At 35.0% G+C, this 22492-nt stretch overlaps 1 protein-coding gene across 6 annotated transcripts in view; it reads left to right on the forward strand.

The window, feature by feature from the left end:
• Positions 1 to 22492, forward strand: part of LOC106872337 (uncharacterized) — a 126487-nt gene that overhangs the window by 16857 nt on the left and 87138 nt on the right. For 4 of the 6 annotated variants that reach the window (XM_014919284.2, XM_014919283.2, XM_089350950.1 and 1 more), the window contains exon 2: positions 2275 to 2340. The exons of the other annotated variants lie outside the window; for them this stretch is intronic. In XM_014919284.2, coding sequence (XP_014774770.1) covers positions 2275 to 2340 — 66 coding nt within the window. The remainder of the gene's footprint in view (positions 1 to 2274; positions 2341 to 22492) is intronic. 6 annotated transcript variants of the gene reach the window in all.

Here is a 22492-nt window from a genome sequence, read left to right on the forward strand (position 1 = left end):
GCCTTCGTGAAGCCATGACCGCTGCTGTCGAAGAGACGATCGGCTTTGCCTGGAAGAAGGACCAAGACTGGTTTGACGAGAATAATGAAACCATCTCCCGTCTAATCGAAGCCAAACACCTCGAGAACCATGCCACTGCGGAGAACAAACGAAAACACCAGCAAGTATCAGCGGAATGCCAGCGAGGAATTCGAGAAGCTCAGAACGTCTGGTCATGGTCTACAAAGGACGGCCAATCTTTACAACGCGGCTTATGAACGCTTCGGGATGCAGGTAAACACATTAAAGACCAAGACACTGATCCAACTTGCACCAGGCCAGAACAATCCTCTCACAAACATAAGCATCAACGGCCAATCCCTAGAAGAATTTGAACACTTCACATACCTTGGAAGTATCCTTTCGAAGACACCCCCCCCCCACTTCGGCAGACTCAGCCAACGTGTATTCTTCAATTACGCGCTGACCATCCGGATAAAGATCATGGTCTTCCGTGCCATTGTCTTGTCAACTCTACGCTTGTGAGACTTGGACGTTGTACCACCATGACTTCAAGCGTCTTGAATGCTTCCAGCAATCGAAGCTACAACAGATCCTCAACATACAATGGGAAGATCACGTTACCAACAACGAGGTTCTTCGCCACGCCTCACTACTAAGTGTCGAAGCCACCATTCTTCGCCATCGTCTCCGCTGGGCAGGTCACGTCCAGCGAACGGAGCCCTCTAGTCTCCCAAGGATCATGCTCTACGGAGAACTTGCAATCGGAACAAGACCTAGAGGAGATCCGAAATTTCGTTTTCAAGACCAGTTTAAACGGACCTTGGCTCAAGCTCACATCCAGCCATCCTCATGGGAATAGATTGGCATGGAAAGGACAGCCTGGAGAACTGCTATCCGCAATTGAGCCAGCTCCTTGGAACAGAACAGACAACAGAATGAGGAGGCAAAACGCAGGAGAAGAAAGGAGCGTCTTCAACATCCTCGACCTGCACCGACCAGCCCATGCGAGTTCTGTTCACGACTCTTTCACCACTGACTATGACTCCAAAGTCACTTTTGGCACAAACATCAGCCGAGAAGAATGGATGGAAACTGACGAACCCAATGCTCGGAACGCAGCTGCAACCGACGACGATGTGTGTGTGTGTGTGTATATATATATATACATGCATACATACATACACACATACATACATGCATACTTACGTACATAAATACATACATACACACACACACATATATATATATATATATATATATATATATATATATATATATATATATATAAATAGATAGATTGATAGATATACATAGGCACAGAGAGAGAGAGAGAAAGAGAGAGAGAGAGAGAGAGAGAGAGAGAGAGAGAGAGAGAGAGAGAGAGAGAGAGAGAGAGAGAGAGAGAGAGAGAGAGGAAGTGAGAAAGAAAAAATGTGAGTAGAATCATGTTAGCAAGTATTATTACGTACACAGTTATACTATGAACAAAGTAGAAGACAACTCAGTATCTTTGGCAGAGTAAAATATTTAACATATAGAGTTCTACTTTCTGTTTCTCCGAGTTCATGTTGCTGTTCATGAACAACCATCAGAGAGGACTTACTAAACTCAGCCACCCACGTTCAGGGGCATGTTGAAACTCTGAGTAATAAAATGTTTTTTCCTTCTCTTTCTTTCTCTCTATCTTCATGCATATATATATATATATATATATATATATATATATATATATACATACAAATATATATATTTATATATACTTATGGTTTTCCATACATTCTATATATAAAGAAACTATTTTGTATGTATACTTAGAGTTGAATCAGCGGTGTAACCATGTTGTTCAGATGATCAGATGGCTAACTTTCTTTATCTGCATTAATTTGGGAATATACAATTGTATTGTATAATGCGTAGCACGCATAGTAGCGCAGACGTGTAAACATAATTCATTATGCACTTAAATTTTTATTTACATGAAGAAGGCAGCGAAACAGATGTAAGCCTGAGGATGACAAGTGGTTAAATAAATATATTCACCTCTCAAACATCTTGCCTTTATATATATACATGACAAAAGCAGACATAGAAATTGACATAAATTACGATGCTTTAGACATTGATGATACTTACTAAATATCATTGTATAATATTACTTATTCAATTTAAAACTACCTGGTTGGTTTTGTAATTATTAAACATATATATATATATACTGATAATGTACCTCACATAAGATCTATCGCTATACAAAACTAAATTATTTACCAGGTGGAATACAGCTCCAAGCAACCATTAATGAATTCACCAATAATACTGTGAGTTATCGCCGAAACCGTGAGTATAAATAAATATATATTTTACTTGGACTTAGCAGATTGAAAAACTTGTTATGATAGATTAAAAGTAGTTTTACATATATGCATGACATACTTCGCATATAAACACAACAGTTTTTGTAGTTTAAGATTTATCGCTTTTGCAAATAAAATCAATTTGATTGTAAGTCTGTTCAGCCTGGCTGGCTTGGCTGAAAACAACAGCTTTTCAAATTTCCATTGTAAATACTTGCACTTAGGTTTTGTGTGACAAAGTAAATGCATGGGTTGCTGTGAAAATTAGAAGGTATTCTTTGTTTTATTTCCCTGTGAAAGTGTTATGTAAGGAGGTAGAAATATGTCAATTGCTAATTACTGCAATGTGCATCACAATGAATGAAGTGTTTCGCTAGGGCAGAAGAAAATTGGAAAGTTAATAAGCCACACCAGCGTTTGATATGTGTCCCCATTGATTACCATCTTTAACAGCTGCCGGTACCTGATTAAAAGCTGTAACTTTTGTTAATGAAACAAAATACTTCTACTGAAAGAGTAAACTAAAGTGACATGAATTTTATTAACGAACAATGTTTATATGTAATGTAATGAGAATGTGAAATCAAGAACTGTCGTCGATCCTCACGGCGGTAATCTGTTATTGATTGCATTTAATGATCTCACTTGCATAATCGCATGATTGCAAAGTAGCAAAAAATTTAGACGTTAAAATTTCAGAAAGTATGATTTTATCTAACCTGAACTAGATTTATAGAAATACCTAGAAACAATGGCTGAATGTGATTTTATTACAAAGAACTGTCGCATAGTGTTTCTTTAGATGAAATCTGGATTCGCCTAAAGCGCTACTTATTATTTAAGGAATCTATTGAATTTAAGACATAATTTTTCCGAAAGTATACGAAATAAAGTCTCTTTAATCAAAGGCTTTATATAAATTCCAGAGAATTGTCAATAAAACAAGTAATAATAGATTCCATCTTCAATGATACAACCATACTGCATGCGTAAATGATAAAGAATATACACAGATAGATATACATGTATGTATGTATGCATGTATGTATGTATGTATGTATGTATGTATGTATGTATGCACGCATGCCTGCATGCATGTATATATGTATACGCGCATATATATAACAATATATATCTATTACGCATGTGTGTATATATATATATATATATAAGGACAAAAGTAAATATTCTTAGGCTTATTTTCCCACACACACATATATATATATATATATATATATATATATATATATATATATATATATATATATATATATATATATATATATATATATATATATATATATATATATATATATATATTGGACAACAAGCCTAAGAATATTTACTTTTGTCCTTCTACATTCAACAAAATTCGCAGTTTGTTGATGTTTAGCCGCATGTCAGCCCTAGCTGGGCACACTTATGATCAATAGCGTTTCATACAATCTTTTTCCTTTTGAGGCATAGTATATTTGGAACTACATAATCCAAGCTGTCCTTATTTAAGCTAGTGGAGTGTGATTTGAGGGGAGGTTTCGTCTAGCAGATAGAGCATCACGTGGAAGCTCCCCCGTTGGCTCAAAATCCACGGATTACTATATCTTTCTGACGTCAATTTGATTTACTATGTATTTCTACAATAAATGTGCGTGTCATTTCAAGCTAAGGAGAGTTCTTCTGTGTTATGCTGGAATTAACATCCAAATGTTCTTTAAATCACATCCTATCGATTTAAAAAATGAAGGACACACTAGGTAAGAAAATCTTAAGTGCACTATATTTGAAAAAAAAAAAAAGAAGCATTTTCGGGGTCTTCAAGAGTGATGGTGTTCACGAAAAGAAGAAGAAGTCAAGTCATAAGTTATAGCAAAAAGCTTTACAAGTAATTGAGCTATTCTCAAACTAGAGAATACTTGCAAAAGAGTTGAATCTGCTAAAATCTAAGAAATAGTGCTGAATCAGAGGACGAATTAAGTCTGTTACCCAAGTCTCAGTCAAAATGCCTTTGATCGTAGGTCTGGTTGACCATGGTTGACCTGGGACAAATATACAGTAACAACAAATGTAGTGTTGTACTAATTTCAGAAGTTACTATTTTTCAGTCCATCTTATGCACCACCTTAGTTCCATGTATCGTTATAAAGCCTTTTGATCTTCCATAATAAATAATCTTTTATATGAGCAGTGACTGATAGAATCTTCAAAATTTCCCTCGTAACGTATTGGATGCTATTCTTCAATCTTCTATAAATCGTTCTCCGCTTTTCTTTATCAGTTTAATTGTAGAAGAATGTGTGCCTACAAAGCTGTGATAAAACTCTTCACAACATTATAATATTTGAATTACTTAAAATAATAACACCTACAGTTTATTAAATAATTACTAAAACAGGCTATTGTAAAACTTTACAATCTGCGTTTACTGTATACTAAAAGCAGCGATTGCTAAAGCAATAAACAACTGGAAGGGAAAATGTGGCATAAAAGCCATGAGGGAAGAGCCAGTTAAAAGAAAAGTTCTTCAATAAAATAGATAGCTTTGGAGCAGCTGAGTACAACGTTCATAGCGATGATAGCATTTAGCGCTAGTATTAGCTCTTCCTATGTTCAGAAAGTAAGAACTTGGGTCACTTTGTTGCAGCAATAAAATAAATCTAGATCCATAGGCTCCATCTCCCTATTAATATAACGATATCAACATTACCGAATCTAGGTTCTTGAATTGGATAACATAACAACAGCAAGGTCATTGGAATAAATTTGGTGTCCTTTGAGACAGATTAGTAGAATCGCAAGTGGACTCAGCTCTACTTCCCCTGTTCTGATCACAAAGTTAATACTTACACAGAACTGCAAATAAAGCATTCATATCTTAATTCATGTTTTAAGACATGACAGTCATATAATCCTGGAATAACAAGCGATAATGAATTTCTGTAGATTGGACTAAAGAGGAAATTCTGAGCTAAAAGACAAAAAGAAAGAAAAACAGTGATCATATCCGATAGGACACGTTAAAGTTGTTTATAAACATTCAACTCTTCTGCTTTGTCCTCTTAAGTCAATCTTCACGAAATACCTTTGATTAATCTGATCTTCTTGTTTATTTATTTGATAAATTTTTTCTTATTTTTTATAGCGTATTTTCTTTACCTTCTACCTTTTCCGTACGGAGAATAATTTTAATGCTTATTAACAATGATTATATGTAATGTTAATTTATTAGTTGCCACATTATAAACCGCCTTTAATTTAGAAGTGATTGCTGTTCTTATGATCAATGAGAGGTTTTACGATAGGTAAATATTTCTGTTTACGATTTTATATATATGATAATAAAATATATGAAATATTCTGTTGTAAATACCATGAGTGAAATTGTAGACCCAAAGCTTGCAGTATATAGATAGTTTAGAAATTACATTTTCAACTCGATCAACGTAATGGCCAATTACTTCATGTTCCTGTTGTTCCAAATAAGCTGTGGATAAATAAATGCTTCTGCTATGAACATTTTAATGAAATTAAAACAGCACTATTTATGCTAAAATAAATAATGTGATACCATTTGTCAGCAATCATCTGCTTATGTTCATTTTCAGTCCCGTTAATTAGTTATAGAATTCCCACAGGTTATAGCAACCGCTTTTAGGAGAATTTGAATTAATGTTACCTAAAATTGAAGGTATGGAAAACTGAAAACTCGATTATATAAAAAATCTCAGTTATCTCTATATTGCCATAATAATGGTCTATAGATGTACTTTGAAATGTACTTTAAGGAAACGGATAATATTTCCAAAAATAACTGATAAATGGTGACAATTCTAAAATTTATTTTATATTTTTAAGGCTGGTCTTATAGAATAACTGTTCAAGAAGAAACATATATTACTGATTATCAAAAGAAAATCAATTAAAATTTGTTATCAGTTTATCAATTATTATCCGCTTCTAAAATATAAAAGCTTAGTGGGATGCGGTGTTAATGATCGACAGCTCGAATAGAATTTTTTTTAAAGGCCTATATTTTCAGGAAACGGTTACTTTTTTGTTTGTGAAATAGATACGTTGAATATTTCATTGCATACTTTATAGTAATTACTTTTGTTACTTTTGCCATTGAACTTTGAAGAAGCAAGTCGACTACTCATTGGGTCCACAATCCAAAAAAGGAGTATTCTCCACATCTAGATGCAGAAAAATCTGACTTATTGGATCTGTTGAAAATATGAGCAATGAGTCTAAATACGAATGTGAAGCAAAGAAATAACAATATATCTCCAAAGGTTTTCTGCTTCAAACTATTAACAGCATGTTGTATGTTAATGATATTCACACAATTTCTATTAAAATGATACGCAAAAGTCTTACAAGATTAAGAGATCCTCTGAGTGGCGGTTTTGCCTGTGGCGGTAAATAGGCAGAACCCTGGTTATTCTATGACAGTTCTTTTACATTTACAAGGAATTAATTAGGAAGATTTGTATTGGAGTTTCTTTCTACTATGAGTCATGGTCATAATGTTTCAATTTGTTTCATAGGCTTTAGTTATATGTAGTTTCTCGGCAGAGAAAATGTTTCTGTGGATTTATATTTTGTTTAATACAATATTATAGCATTTGAAAGTTGTGTGTTAAATTGTTAACTTCTGAGCAAGGTGAAATATGACTTTCAGTCATCCATAGCTGTCGGTTGGAATATTAAGTTATATTTGAATTTGCTTTTAGGTAAAGCTGTATTCAGTGCAATGTAAAGAAACTTTTCATAAACTTTGTGTCAAACTTCTTTATGACTCTGTCAAAGACTTCACATTAAATATACTTGAAAAAATATGATAAAATTTGTTTTCTATGATTGCTAAAGATATTTAATTGTTTAAGTTTATGTCAAGTTTCTTTAGATCTGAAATTCTGTTCATCTTTGATGTCATTGGTAAGGCATTGTCAGTGAACTTAGTTGGCTTTGTTATAATTAATAAAAAAAAAACTTGAGAATAAATGCCTGTAGAAAGTGAGAGACATAGGAATATTTGGTTTATGATTAATGTTTAAGCCACTACATATATATTGATGTTTTTTTTTTCTTGTTCTTTGCTCTTCGTTCTAAAACACTGTTGAGATCATCAAAAAATTCACCATAATAGCTTCGCAATAAACACTCAAAAAAATAGAACACTCAAATTTATGGAAGAAACTATGAGGAAAATAACCACAGATATTCAAGAAATTGATATACCGACACTAATCGTTTGTGCCAGCTAAATCAACCAACTCAGTTTAAGATTTAGAAACAAGCTGGACAAGTAGAATAATGATCATCACAATTACTTCAACTGGTTTAATATCAGAAAAGATATTGCTGGAAACAAACACTGAATAAATATATGTGCTTTTAAACAAGAAATCCTAAACTGTATAAACTTTTAACTATATGATGAGCTCACACCAATTAAAAGAAACGCAATTAAAATTTAACAACAGCAAAATTAAAGCAATTCAACGGAACTTAGCCATATGCTCGTGCTAAATGAAGAACAAACCCCAGTAAAATAAAAAAAAAAAGATTTTCGACTTAAAGAGAACTAATTTATATGAAAGTAAAAGTTAAAGGAGTTATGATATATTTAAAAAGTATTGAAAAAAAAAGAGTGTCTGTAGCCAAAATGACACTAAAAAAATAATAAAACTAACCAATAAAGTAATACCTGAAAACAACCTATATAATCTATAGTCTATTCTGTTATTACTACGGTACAGACAAAATTGGAAGCAACAATTAGAAGAAAGAGTAGTTAATCAAACTGGAGAATTTCAAAAGAAATTTAATGAATAAAAAAGGAAAAAACTGAGAAAGGATCTCTTTATCAGAAAAAAAAAAAATTAAAAAAAGAAAGTCAAGAGGAAGAATAGAAAAAGCAAAAAAAAAGCGTGATGTCAGAAATTAGGAAACAACTGCTCAAACAGTTACAAACGTCCATCAAATCAGAACATTAATTATTAAATAATTCTTTTTACTATAGCTAATTTCATAATTCTTTCTACTAAATAATAATGATAATAGTAATAATAATAATAATAATAATAATAATAATAATAATAATAATAATAATAATAACAACAACAATAATAATAATAATAATAATAATAATAATAATAATAATAATAATAATAATGGTGATGATGATTACCTTCATTTATTTACCACCGGGGCAATACAAAGACAGCCACAAGATTGTGGGTGGGGGCGCAAATAATGAAATGATAAAATAAATAAATCACAAAAAAGTAAGTATACACGGTAAACAATGAAAGAGGAAGAAAATATACATAGTATACAAAAGTAAAAGAAGTGGGGAATGATAGTGAAGTAGTCCTACTAATACAAGATGACTCTAGGGATAATCAAGGAACCTCACCGCCCAAGAAATTTTGGCGCAAGGCCAGCAAATTCGGAGGAGGAGATAAGTCGATTACATGGACCCCAGGACTTGAGTGGTACTTACTTTACCGACCCCCATAGAATGAATGGTAAATTCGACCTCGGCGGAATTTGAATCCAGAACATAAAGAAAGACGAAATGCTGCTAAGCATTTTGCCGGACATGCTAACGATTCTACCAGCTAGCCTAAATAATAACAACAGCAATAACAACAACAACAACAGCAATAACAACAACAACAACAACGACAATGATAATAATAATAATAATAATAATAATAATAATAATAATATTAATAATAATAATAATAATAGTAATAATGGGGCTGATTGCTCCCTAGCTCAGATACCAGGAAACCCCAAAATGCCAGAAATTCAAAAGATAGTGCTCATGGGAATTACCCATATCCTATGTAAAATGCTGTCTATGTAATCTCAAATTTTAAAACAAACTCATAAATTTTCTTATGGTTTCTTAAACATTCTGTAGAACAATACTCTGTGCAGAACCACATATGTGACACTCTAGGCATAACACCAACATGAACTTCTAACTTGTCTCTTGAGGTCTCTGGGTGAGACTTGGAGCCAACTTGTACAAATAAAACGGCAGCTCCCCATTATGTCGTATATGCCAACAACAAAATGAGACCATCGATCATGTTGTCTCCATGTGCAGTCTGCTTGCGCCTACAGAGTATCTCAACAGGCATGATAGAGCTGCACAATATATTCACTGGGTAATATGCAAAAACCTGGACTTGCCCCATGATAAAAACTGGTGGGAACACAAACTACCCCCAGTACTTGAAAATGATCAGATTGCACTCCTCTGGAACTTCACCATTCAAACTGACAGAAAGATAGACGCAAATAGGCCAGACATCATACTGAAAGACTTCAGACAAAAATCATGCCTCCTCATTGATATAACTGTCCCAATCGATATAAACGTATCTGTCAAGACCTACCAAAAACTGAGCAAATATAAAGATCTTGAAATAGAAATTGGCAAAATGTGGAATCTGAAGACGAAAACAATACCTATTTTCATAGGTGCCCTGGAAATGACAGCGAAACGGGCTGATTACTACCTGGCTCTGATACCAGGAAACCCCAAAATGGCTGAAGTTCAAAAGATAGTGCTCATGGGAACTGCCCATATCCTACGTAAAATACTGTCTATGTGATCTCAAATTTTAAAGCAAATACATACTTTTCTAATGGTTTCTTAAACATTCACTTGAACAAAACTGTACAAATCCAAATATATGGTACCCTAGGCATAACACCTACATGAACTTCTAATTTGTTGTCTCTTGAGGTCTCTGGGTGAGACTTGGATCCAGCTTGTACAAATGCAAAACAAAAGTCAAACATAAAATAATAATAATAATAATAATAATAATAATAATAATAATAATAATAATAATAATAATAATAATAATAATAATAATAATAATAATAATAATCCTTTCATTTTGAACAATGACAATGAGTCTCTCAATGCTGGAAATGTAAGAATTTCATGTGACATTTTCCAGGTTGACTCTTTAATACCTCTCTCGAAATTGCTCGATGATGTACAATATGGCTGTAAAATGTTTGATAAAAATATAAATCATCTCTTTTACATGGATGATTTAAAGCACTTAGCAAAAAATGATCAACTACAGGGCTTACTAGCAATTTTTAAACAATTCAGTGATGATATCAGAATCCAATTTGGTGTCGATAAATGTGCAAAAGCTAATTTTATCAAAGGAAAAATGATAGAAACATCCAACGTTAATCTTGACCAACTGAATGTCATAAAGGAGTTAGAACCAGCGGAGAGCTACAAATACTTAAGGGTATTTGAAGGTGATGGAATCAGACATTCAATGATGTGAGAAAGGATCAGAAAAGAATGTTATCGCAGGGTAAGGGCAATATTGAAGACAGAGCTGAATGCAAGAAACAGGATCGAAGTAATCAATACTTTAGCCATTCCAGTCATGGCTTATAGTTTCAATATTTTTCACTGGCCAGTTACTGAAATATGTAATCTTGACAGAAAAATACGAAAACTGTAGATAATGCATAGAATGCACCACCCTAAGGCAGAAAAAGAACGATTTTACCTGCCAAGAAATGAGGGTAACTGTGTACTTTTACAACTTAACAATAAAGATTGCCACAGTCGGCCTAAAACCTACCTGAAAAATGTTTATACTTGGATGTTAAAACTTGTTTTAAATCACGTAAACAAGAAAACATCATACTCAGTAACAAAACAGGCAAAGAAATATCTAAATTTGGAATTCATTCTAAATACAACAAATTCCAGAATTAGACGTGCTGGAAACAAACACAGAAAAAGTTAAGCATATGAAAACCTGTGCTAAAACTGCTGCCTTAAATATTCTTACTGATAAATGGCAAGAAAAATCTCTCAATGGCAAATACCCAAAGAGAACTAATAATACCGATGTTGACAAAACCCTTACTCATCAATGGTTAGTGTCTTCTGGCTTAAAATCAGAGACAGGAGGGTTTATCATAGCAGCCTACAAGGCGCTACCAGGCCAACATATTAAAGAACGACAGTAGCCCAACATGTGTATATAAACAACAAAAAGAAACCATCGATCATGCAGTCTTCTTGTACCTTTAGAGTATCTCAAAAAGCATGAGACAGTAGCACAATATATCCACTGGGTAATGTGCAAAACCTTGGACCTGCTCCATGATAAAAAAAACTGGTGGGAGCACAAACTACCTCCAGTCCTTGAAAATGATCACATCTCACTCCTCTGGAACTTCACCGTTCAAACTGACAGAAAGATAGATGCGAATAGGCCAGACGTTATATTGAAGGATTTCAGACACAAATTATGCCTCCTCATCGATATGACTGTCCCAATCGACATATATGTATCTGTCAAGACCTACCAAAAACTGAGCAAGTATAAAGATCTTGAAATAGAAATTGGCAAAATGTGGAACCTCAAGACTAGAAAAATACCTGTTGTCAGAAGTGCATTGTAAATGATAGCAAATGGAGCTGATTGCAACCTAGTTCAGATATCAGGAAATCCAAAGACGGTATAAATTTTTTTAAATAGTGCTCATGGGAACTACCCACATCCTACATAAAATACTATGCAATCTCAAATTTTAAAACAAACTTATAACTTCCTTATGTTTTCTTAAACATTCTCTAGAACAATACTTTGTGCAAAACCAAATATATGGCACCCTAGTCATAACATCAACTTGAACTTCTAACGTGTCTCTTGAGGTCTCTGGGTGAGTCAACTTGTACAACTATAAAGCAAATGTCAAACATATAATAATAATAAATGCCCTGATGCAGTACCGGGCAGTGGCTCTCATGGTTTTTGATCTTAACTGATTGAAAGTGTTCCATGCACATGCTTTGTCTTGGTATAAAAATGGGCTACCATAAATATTTTGCTCAATACCACAGATTTACTTGTCAGTTGTCTGACGTTAAACAGGTGCGCATGTCCCTTTTGGCCGATGAATCGTGCATCTCTGCTCATGAGCAAAAGTAGTGAGGAAGCAACATAGCCATGTGTCGAGAGGAATTATTTGGGGTTTGAATAATTTACCTCTGGAAACATGAGTGGTTTGTTCATCATCCTTAAACAGGAACCTTTTGAGTGGGATTGCTACTCGACCTGAAGAAGAAGAAGAAGAAGAAGAAGAAGAAGAAGAAGAAGAAGAAGAAGAAGAAGAAGAAGAAGAAGAAGAAGAAGAAGAAGAAGAAGAAGAAGAAGAAGAAGAAGAAGAAGAAGAAGAATATACACAAACTTGAGCATGGCATGGATAGACTATCATAAAGCATACGATATGATATCACACTCACGGATAATAAAAACAATGGAAATGTATGCAGTAGTAGAAAATATAGGAGGCCTTATATGGAATAACATAAAATGTTGGAGAACCGAATTGACAGCAGGGAATCAAGTATTAGGAGAGGGGAAAATCAAGAGAAGTATCTTCCAAGGGGACAGTGTGTCCCCACCGATCTTCGCCCTGGGAATGATCCCCTTGAGTGAAATACTACAGAAAACAAAGTTGGATTATGGTCTGGGAAAAGGTAAGGGAAAACTGAACCATTTGCTGTTCACGGACGACCTGAAGCTATTCACAAAAACTGAGACAGAACTGGACAGCCTAGTCCAGTCTGTGCGGATTTTCCCCAGTGATATTAAGATGGAATTTGGACTCTCAAAATGTGCTACGATGGTGATGAGACGAGGAAAGCTTTTCAGAACAAAAGGCATACGGTTGCCAAGTGATGAAATGATGAAGGCAATTCAATCTCAATCCAGCTATAAATACCGGGGAATACTTGAGGCAGATGAAATCAAGCACAATGACATGAAAGAAAAAAAAAGAAAAAAAGTGAGCACCTGCGGCGAATGAGGAAAATATTGGCTTCAAAGTTAAATGCCAGAAACATAATTTCAGCAATAAACTCGCGCGGAATCGCAGTAGTTCGGTATGGCACTAGAATACTGAAGTGGACATAGGAGGGACTAAATAGACAGGAAACCAAGACAGCTTCTAACGGTGTATGGTGTCCATCATCCACGTGAGGACACTGATCGCCTATGCATGAAAAGAGCAAATGGAGGAAGAGGACTGATAAGTGTGGAAGGCTGCGTGCGTACCGAACTCGAGAGTATAATGAGATACCGAGCCCAAAGTAAGGAAACCTTGCTAGTGACAGTTAGGAATGAGGGAGTATTGAAAGCAGAGAAAAGGGGAAAATAAAGGAAGAAGCGCAAAAAGGATATGAAGAAGAATTACGCAAGAAAGGACTACACAATCAATTCCATGCAGCTACAATAGAAGTTACTGGAAAAAATAGGTGGGATTGGCTGATGAAAGGAACACTAAAGAAAGAGACCGAAAGCACTATACTGGCAGCGCAAGACCAAGTTTTGGCCATGAACTGGAAGGTCAACCTTAGGAATAAGCAAATGTCTTCGCTGTACCGCATCTGCAATAGAGTGGATGAAACCATTACGCATATCACGAACGAATACCCTAGACTTGCCCAAAACCACTACAAGTTGTGGCAACACGATCAGGTAGTGAAAGTGCTACATCGGAAACTGTGCGAAAAGTGGGGGTTAGAGAGAGGCAAGACGTGGTATAAGTACTAACCACAGAAAGTGGCGGAGTCGGAGACTGCTAAATCCTCTGGGATTTCCCAATCCAAACAGATTAGGTGCTAGAGCACAACAAACCGGACCTAGTGATGGAGGACAAGGTGCACCACATATGCTATATAGTTGATGTTGCATGCCCCTTTGACCCACAAATAGTCAAAAAGGAAGGCGAAAAGATAGATAAATATAACCCTTTTAAGTACTAAATAGCCCGGTTATGGAAAATGAAGAAAGTGAAGATAGTGCCAATTATTGTTGGGTCCAGAAGGCATCAAGGGGAAAATAAAGGAAATTGGAATAGAGTGCCCAGTAGAACTGTTACAAAAAGTTTGCCTCCTTAGCCCGGCCAGAATAATCAGGAAAGTACTAGATAACTGAAAAGAATGGATAGCATGATACCGTAGGCTGCAAGTAGGAAATCCGCTACACATGCAAGACTCCAGGTGTTCCAATAAAACCTGTGATAAAGAAAAAGTTAATGGTGTAAGGCCTAAAATAGCAATTGCCGAATTTAATCGGATGGATTGATTATATGAAAACATAAAATAGCAGATCATATTAGAAATCTTGTATATTTGTATCCTACCAATAATAAAATGAATTAATTAATAGAAATATGGTTGCATAGAAGTTAAAGTGTTATGAATCGATGACACACATACGAATATGTTAAGAATCGGTGGCATACATACGAAAGTAGTACTGGAGCATCGTTTCAAACTTTTACATTGAGTGCAAAGCACAAAAGTTGAGGGTTTTGGAGAGAAAGTAAGACGAACGTAACTCCTTGACAGAACTCTCTAAGAAATAGTACATACACTGAATAGGAATAATAATCGGCAGTGACGACTTAAAATCGATAAAAAGCGAAATAAATAAAACAGAAGCAATTAGCCTCATCACATCTGATTGTTATGTTAATGCACCGTGAAATAGGTTTAGAGTAAACAAAAATCAATTGTAGAACAAGCGTAAGCGTAAAGCATGTGCTCGTCAGAAAAAAAGGAAAATCACTAATACTAATAATAGTAAGTAGTAGTAATAATATTTTATAACATTAAGATAGTCTCAAGAATATAGACTCAACCTACAAAAGGCAGCGGTCAAATAAATATTCAACAAGTACGTCCATACCCATAAAATAAAGAACTGTACGAGCTTACAGATTTGCAAGCCATATTACGTAAAGCACTTTCAGGCATGGCTGTGTAATTAAGATCACATCGAAACTATGGAGTTCCAGGTTCGATACCACCGTTTTAGACCTTAGGAAGATGTCTTCTATCAAGGCCTTTGGTAAAATAAAGCTTTGTAATGCACATTTAATAGATATGAAAATTGTTCTTGCTCCTGGGTGGCAAGCTTAATTAGAGCCAGTCTAACTTGCTCCTTGAATGTATTTAGCGGTTTCCTCTCTGTTTTAAGGATTTGTACCCAGGTTCCAGTCTGGAGGAAGCTTCTCTTCGTACCATCTGTGATAAAGGTTCTTAACAGACTTGACTTAATCATTAAAACACTAAACAGAAAAAAGCAAAAAGAAGAAACAAACCTGCGTTTGATGAGTAGTAAAACCATGTAATAATATTAGGAAGAAACCATCGGCTACACTGTTTGTGGGTGCCTGGAGCTAGCAAAAGGGGATATAGTCACAAGCATAAGAAGGTAGCAACGTACCTACACTAGAAAGCATAGAGATCATATAATACTAAGAAACGATACGAACATCAACTAAACATGGTCACAACTATCAGGTCAGCATCTTTTTTAGCTTAACCACACCGCAGAAGCCTGTGCACCCCGGCAGAGAGATAAAGTTAGTGTGCCTGATATTGTTAACAAGGACATTACAATATCTTCCGGGGAAAAAATCAACCTCATGGAAGTCATAGAAACGCTAACCAAGTACAAAAACACGGAGATCAAAATAAACAGGATGTAGAATATGTCAGTGGTTATTAGAACATCATGATGAAACGAGAAGGGAATGGGAAAGCTCACCAACCGTATCTCGGGCAATTTTATTTGTGCAGGCCAGAAAATCACACTACTTGGAACAGATCACATACTACGCTATAGGGAAGTTGTCACTTTATTGTGACAACTTTCCTATAATGCCTTAGTCCCATAGTTAGGACCCAAACCTACAGGATATACAACAGAAAGTATAAAAGGAACAACAACAATAATAACTACCTTCCTCCTTCTCGTCATCATAAGCCTCATCATCATCCTTATCCTCATCCTCCTCATCATCAGACTTATTGTTGTTTTGGTTATTTATTTATGTTACTTGACGCAAGAGCCTCGGATAGTAGGACACTACCAAAACAATGTATCAGAACGATAAAATCAATTAAGAAAGACAAAGAATGCGCATGACAAAAACCAGCATACAAATATAATGAAATGATGATATTCTAATAGCAAGACAGCAGCATAGGACATAAAGGATTCCACACACATACACACACACAAATCCAGAATTCTCCGGATTACTAAATGTGTTTTCTCTCGCCTATATTCTTCGGCTTACAGCTACATGCTGAGAACTGACCAATCCACGCTAGTCGTTCTCGATATCTTCACTCACCTTCAAACAAGTTCGCTGCAGAATAACTGTCCTCCCTCTCCACCCTAAATCCTCTCCAAATGACATTTGAAAATATTGATGAGGACTTAGCTATAGAGGGAAGTGTCTACAAGGATTTGCACTCTAATCCACCCAATAAATGTGTGTTCCCAGCCTCCCCAGCTCTTCATAAGTCAGCAATGCTCGAGCACAGAAAGGTGCGTGTACAACGATTTCGTCGTTCGGCGCGCATCTCTAACAAGCCTTGATTACGGATCTACAGTTCACATAAAGATTTGCGCAGACCGGTAGCAGTGTCTTCTAGTAAAGACTTCCAGGCCAGAGATTTCTGGAAGTTGTCAACAGAAACCGGGTTGTGCGCTCTCTGGAATAGGTTGATCTTCATGAATAGTCTTGGTCTTCAGGATTAGATTGATATTCAATGCCATGAATATTCTTGGAATGGTCATTGATCTTGCTTATCGTTGGCCATCCATAAATTGATGGGTTATTATACCACCGCCTGCTTTGACAGTCTGATAGAGAACTGAAAATTCCTAGCATGTTCATATACAAGACATTCAATTTTGTCCTCTACTTCACAAAGAACTGCTAGCCTCATGGAGGCTAGCAGCGAATAAATGTGCCTCTCAAATGGCTATTACACCTTCTCATTGTCTATAAATCACTGTAGACGCCGCAGCTTCAGCGCATATATGTGCAAGTCAACCACGGCATGCTGAACTCTCTACGCAGAGTGTTGGTAGCAATAAAATCTTTGACCAGTGGAACTTGTCTATTTCCCAAAAAGCGAAATAGATGCTCCAGCCTTTTTAGATTAAAAATTGGAGTAAGATGCACTGACCAAGGAGACGACGTATGTGCACTCCACTTCACTCTGACTTTCTTAGCCCATTTCTCGATGAACGTGGACATCTAGCGTGTAACCTCATCCCAGATCTTATCCAGCAAGTCTCTCACCAATGCACGTTAACAGGAAAGTCAATCTTGATCTCCACGATTCTGGCACTGCTGCTTCCCAAGTTCTGAGTTGCAAGCCCACCGATGTGCTGGACTCGACGTTGAGACAGAATTTTCTTGATTGTGGTGCAGAGTCAAAGCCTTCTTGCCAAAAACCATAAAAGATACTTAATGAAAAAGAATACATTAAGTAAATGCAGTATGTATGGAAGCTGGGAAGAAGCAATTAACCGTATTGCATTCGCAGCAAAGAAAGCATGTGCCAAAAGGTTTCCAGTTTAGTCACTAAGCTCGCATGCTTTAGAGCAGGAGTAATTTGATACTATCAACCCAGGTACTTGACCAGTATTGTAGTTTATCAGTTATGATGGTGTTGCTGGTGATGACAACAACAACAACAGCAATAATAACAATGATCCTTTCTACTATAGGCACACACTCTTTTGCCTAACTCTGACACAATTAAGAAATCTATTGAGTAAAATTACCAATGTTTATAGATGCTATAGGCAACTATAAAACATCTCTTCTAAATCGAAAACATAAATCTATTTACAAGGGATAATAGCCAACTGGAAAAACATACTAAAAGCTGTTCATAAAAATTGGGATGGGATTAGACAAATGTATCACTGCTTTTGTAAGAAATGACCAACTAAATTAAATTGAGAATATTCAATTTGACACAGACATCGAAATGAAATAAATCGACTTGAACCACTCATAAAAATACTCAGAAGCAGATGAAACTGATAAAAAGTTAGAAAAGTGTTACAAAAAGTCATACTTGTATTAAAACTGAACTCAATGTTACCAAGATAATAAGTATACTAGCCATCTTCATTATAAATTACAGTGTCCATATAATAAACTGAAAAGCTGAAACCGAATACTGCATAACTATTGATACAAGTCGACAGTTTCTACAAGGTAACAGCACTTGGACAAGAGAATTACTTAGAAGCATGTAAAAATAAACTGGTTTGTATTATATGGAAATATGAAAAAAATACATATATGTATGTATGTATGTATTATGCGTATATGCATTTGTGTGTGTGTATATACGCGTGCATATGTACGCATGTGTACATACATACATACATATATATATATATATATATATATATATATATATATATATATAAGAAAATGTATAATTTCGAACCAACAGAAACGGTTCAAAAATAAAACATACATTAGAACTGAAAAACTGAGTGCAATCTCTCCAGGAAGTAGATAAACTATCAAAGCCATAAGGACCATAAAAGAGGAAACGGTTTCAATTTCTTTTTTTTTTTTCAAGATTCGGCAGAGAGTAAGTAAACCAGAGTGGAAACCAACGATGAGTCAAAGGCTCGAGGAAAAAGAAAATAAATCTGATTTTAACAGCACAAGACTAACAAGTAGCTAAAAATAACTATAAACTAATGAAATAATGAAATAAAAACTAACATGAAGTACAGACTTATGCAACCAATACGAGAAGTTGATCTTATGAGGTTTGATCAACCAGTTCTTGCCGAGTCCAAGTTTATTTACAGACACGAACAAGCCGGTATCTACGTTCACTGCGCAATATATTGACAACTTAACGTGTAGAAGGATCAGAAAAAACTTGCATAACCACCTACAATATACGGCATATTATAACTTCTTTGCCACCATAACCCAAAACATGCTTATTGCGACTGTCAAGGAGATAATTGAAACAGTTCAGAGATAATAATCAAGAACAGGGTAAAATATGGTTGTACTGTATTAGGCATCACGAATCCTTTTCACTGAAATATTTATTCCTTTATTGTCCACAGGGGGCTAAACATAGAAGTGACAAACAAGCACAGACAAAGGGATTGAGTCGATTACATCGACCCCAGTGAGTAACTGGTTCTGATTTAATCGACCCCAGTGAGTAACTGGTTCTGATTTAATCGACCCCGAAAGGATGAAAGGCAAAGTCGACTTCGACAGAAATTGAACTCAGAATGTAACGGCTTACGAAATACCACTAAGCATTTCGCCCGGTGTATTAACGATTCTGCCAGCTCGCCGCCCTTTTTCACTAAAATATTGCACGAAAGAAAATAAAGGAACAACCAAAGCATAATGACCTAGAAATAGAAATATGAAGGTAACACACGTTCTTATGTAAATTTGGAATATTGTATATCATAAAAAATATGAACAAAAATATATAATTATACAAGGTCATAATGTTGAAGTCCAACAGCTCGCTGTGTTAGATACTGCCCACACAATACACTTTCAATTCAACTGCGCAACTTATAGTGTATATTCTCTGCTTACACTACATCTCTACAGAGAAACTACATAATAAAATAGCACAATGTTCTACATATACTCTGTGGAATCATCAACAAGCAATATAACACAACACACTCAACACAACAGACGAAGCATCAAAATAATACCAGAAACAACAGAGTGAACCCCACAACAATGCAAATATCATATACTTTGCAGACACAATCCAGTATTTACCAGAAACAATGTTGTATAAAACTGCAGGCGCTTTGATGTATAGATAGTAACTCTACACGCATGAAAATGTTGATGATGATGATGATGATGATGATGATGATGATGATGATGATGATAGTAATAATAATCGAAAGTGCGGGTAAAATGTATCCCTGTAGTTATAGGTGCATTAGGAACTATCTCTAAAGATTTGAACAGATGGATAGAGGATACAGGCATAAAACCTTGTTTAGTACAGCTCCGGAAAACAGTGTTATAAAGGACAGCTCGAATACTTAGGAGAGTTTTTGGCATCTAAGGTTACTTGTTGTAGCCCAACGTTAGGAATTTTTATTTTCTAACAGTCTAATCTGTTGTGCGTATATGAATATAATAATAATAAATATGCATTACTACTGTATCTAACACTGACCAAAACTATAAGAGATATGTCTGATTTGGTGTAAAACCATGAAATAATATACAGATACAAGCACGATCTGAATATTCGGAGATTATGATAAGATACCTTAATTTCAATATTTGAAACTTAACAGCTCATAAAAAGAATACGTGCTGAAAATAAAACAAAACTAAAATGACTTCGGATGAAAATTATGGCCATTGAAAGATCATCGCAGAAGCTAACCACACACAAGACATAAGACAATAAAAAATGACCAATGAAAGTACTGCCGAACTCACCACACTAGAAACAAATGAAACATTATAGCAAAAATGTTAAACAGATACAAAGACAAACAAAAGAACCAAAATCTAAAATGATGAAATCCCTTGGAATATTCAGGGTACAATAAATATATACCCTTAAACCTACATTTTATAGAATAAACAGAATAAACACACATCAAAATAAATCAACCAAATTTACCAGGCCCTAACAGAAACAATAAAGTAGAAATCGATGAACATAGATCAACCTATACACCTGGTCAAACGACAAACAAGCAGCCTCGCGATACGATAAGTTAATGCTGACAGGGTGCTGAAAGAAATTCTGTCCACGGAAACAAATTACTCGAATATCAACAGATTAAATAAGTTTAATCAATCAAGTAGTATTTGTAGTATCGAAGGAGTCAAGTTTCCTCCTCAGAAAGTCAGATAAATTTCTCAAACAAACCTAAAAAAAAATGTAAAAGAAATATGCCATATAAAATTTTTAAAAAGGCCCTATCTTTATTTAGTGAAATAGAAAAGGAAGGGTCGACCACGAAAAAGAAAAAAAGAACTCGAATACTTGAAAGTATCTCAGTAAAAACAAATAACCTGGAAGCAAAAGGAAAGCTTCAGCAAATCATATCAACAAAAGTATGCAGGATAAAGACACTTCAAGAAAGTTGAGTGCTTCAAGGAGAATCAAATAACAAAATATTTTGCAAGAACATTAGTGGCAGAAAAATAACGCTAGAGGACATATTAATATCAACAACAGTTGAAACATATAATATGAAGCAACGGCAGTTCAACGATGGCATATGGAATAAAGCTATTCAACAGAATTAAAAGTACAATAGTTCAGAAATGCAATAACAATTCATGCTTCACTATAATCGGTTAGGAACTCTCCAGCACTTTTATAAGCTGCAAGAAATTTGAAATCTCATGAGATCGAAACAAAGATCTCCAATTTCTGGCTGAAGTAATCTGAGCCAGAAATTTGTCGCAGTAGCATTCAATAAACTGGTATGCTGACCAGTGTCAAGATATAAACGACTGCTGGAGAGAGAAGTCAATACCATCCCCTCATCACCAGCAAAAATTATCGGAAACCATCAAAACTACAGGCCTATAACAAAATGATAAAGAACCATATCGTTATGGGGCAAAGAGAAGATTAAAAGTAGCCATATGCCCATATAATGAGGTACCTTTCAGGGAGATTCCTGATGTCCCTATTCTTTTCTTTCGAGGTTTGATCCCCATTAACAAATCTGCTAAATGAAACTACCAACGGTTTATATATTTAAAGAGAAACTTTAAAACATGTCTTCTACAGGATGACTTAAAACTATTTACAGAAGGTAATAACCGTTCATGAACTCAGTCAAGCTATAAAAATGTGTATGAGACTGGACTAATGTGCTAAAACAACCACGAGATACGACAAATTAATTAAAACAATAAATTAGAAATAGACATGCAAATCAGAGAACGAGACAAGAACCGGCTGTACAGATCTTTAAGAAGTGAAACTGATAGAATACAATGCACTGAAATCAAGGAGAAAATTATAAAACAAGTGTCAGACTAATATTAAAAAATAGTTCACGGCTGGAAATAAGATAATCGATAATATCATTCTGCTTGTCTCGATATGTATTCCTGCATTACTGTTTAACGATCTTAACTAAGGAACGGAATCAAGGACATAATGGAAATAATTAACATAATGAAATAACATCATAACACTCTTCAGATTTATACATCAAGTAAAAAGGTATATT

The sequence above is a fragment of the Octopus bimaculoides genome, chromosome 4, assembly GCF_046866305.1.
Source record: "Octopus bimaculoides isolate indiv1 chromosome 4, ASM4686630v1, whole genome shotgun sequence".
Taxonomy (NCBI): domain Eukaryota; kingdom Metazoa; phylum Mollusca; class Cephalopoda; order Octopoda; family Octopodidae; genus Octopus; species Octopus bimaculoides.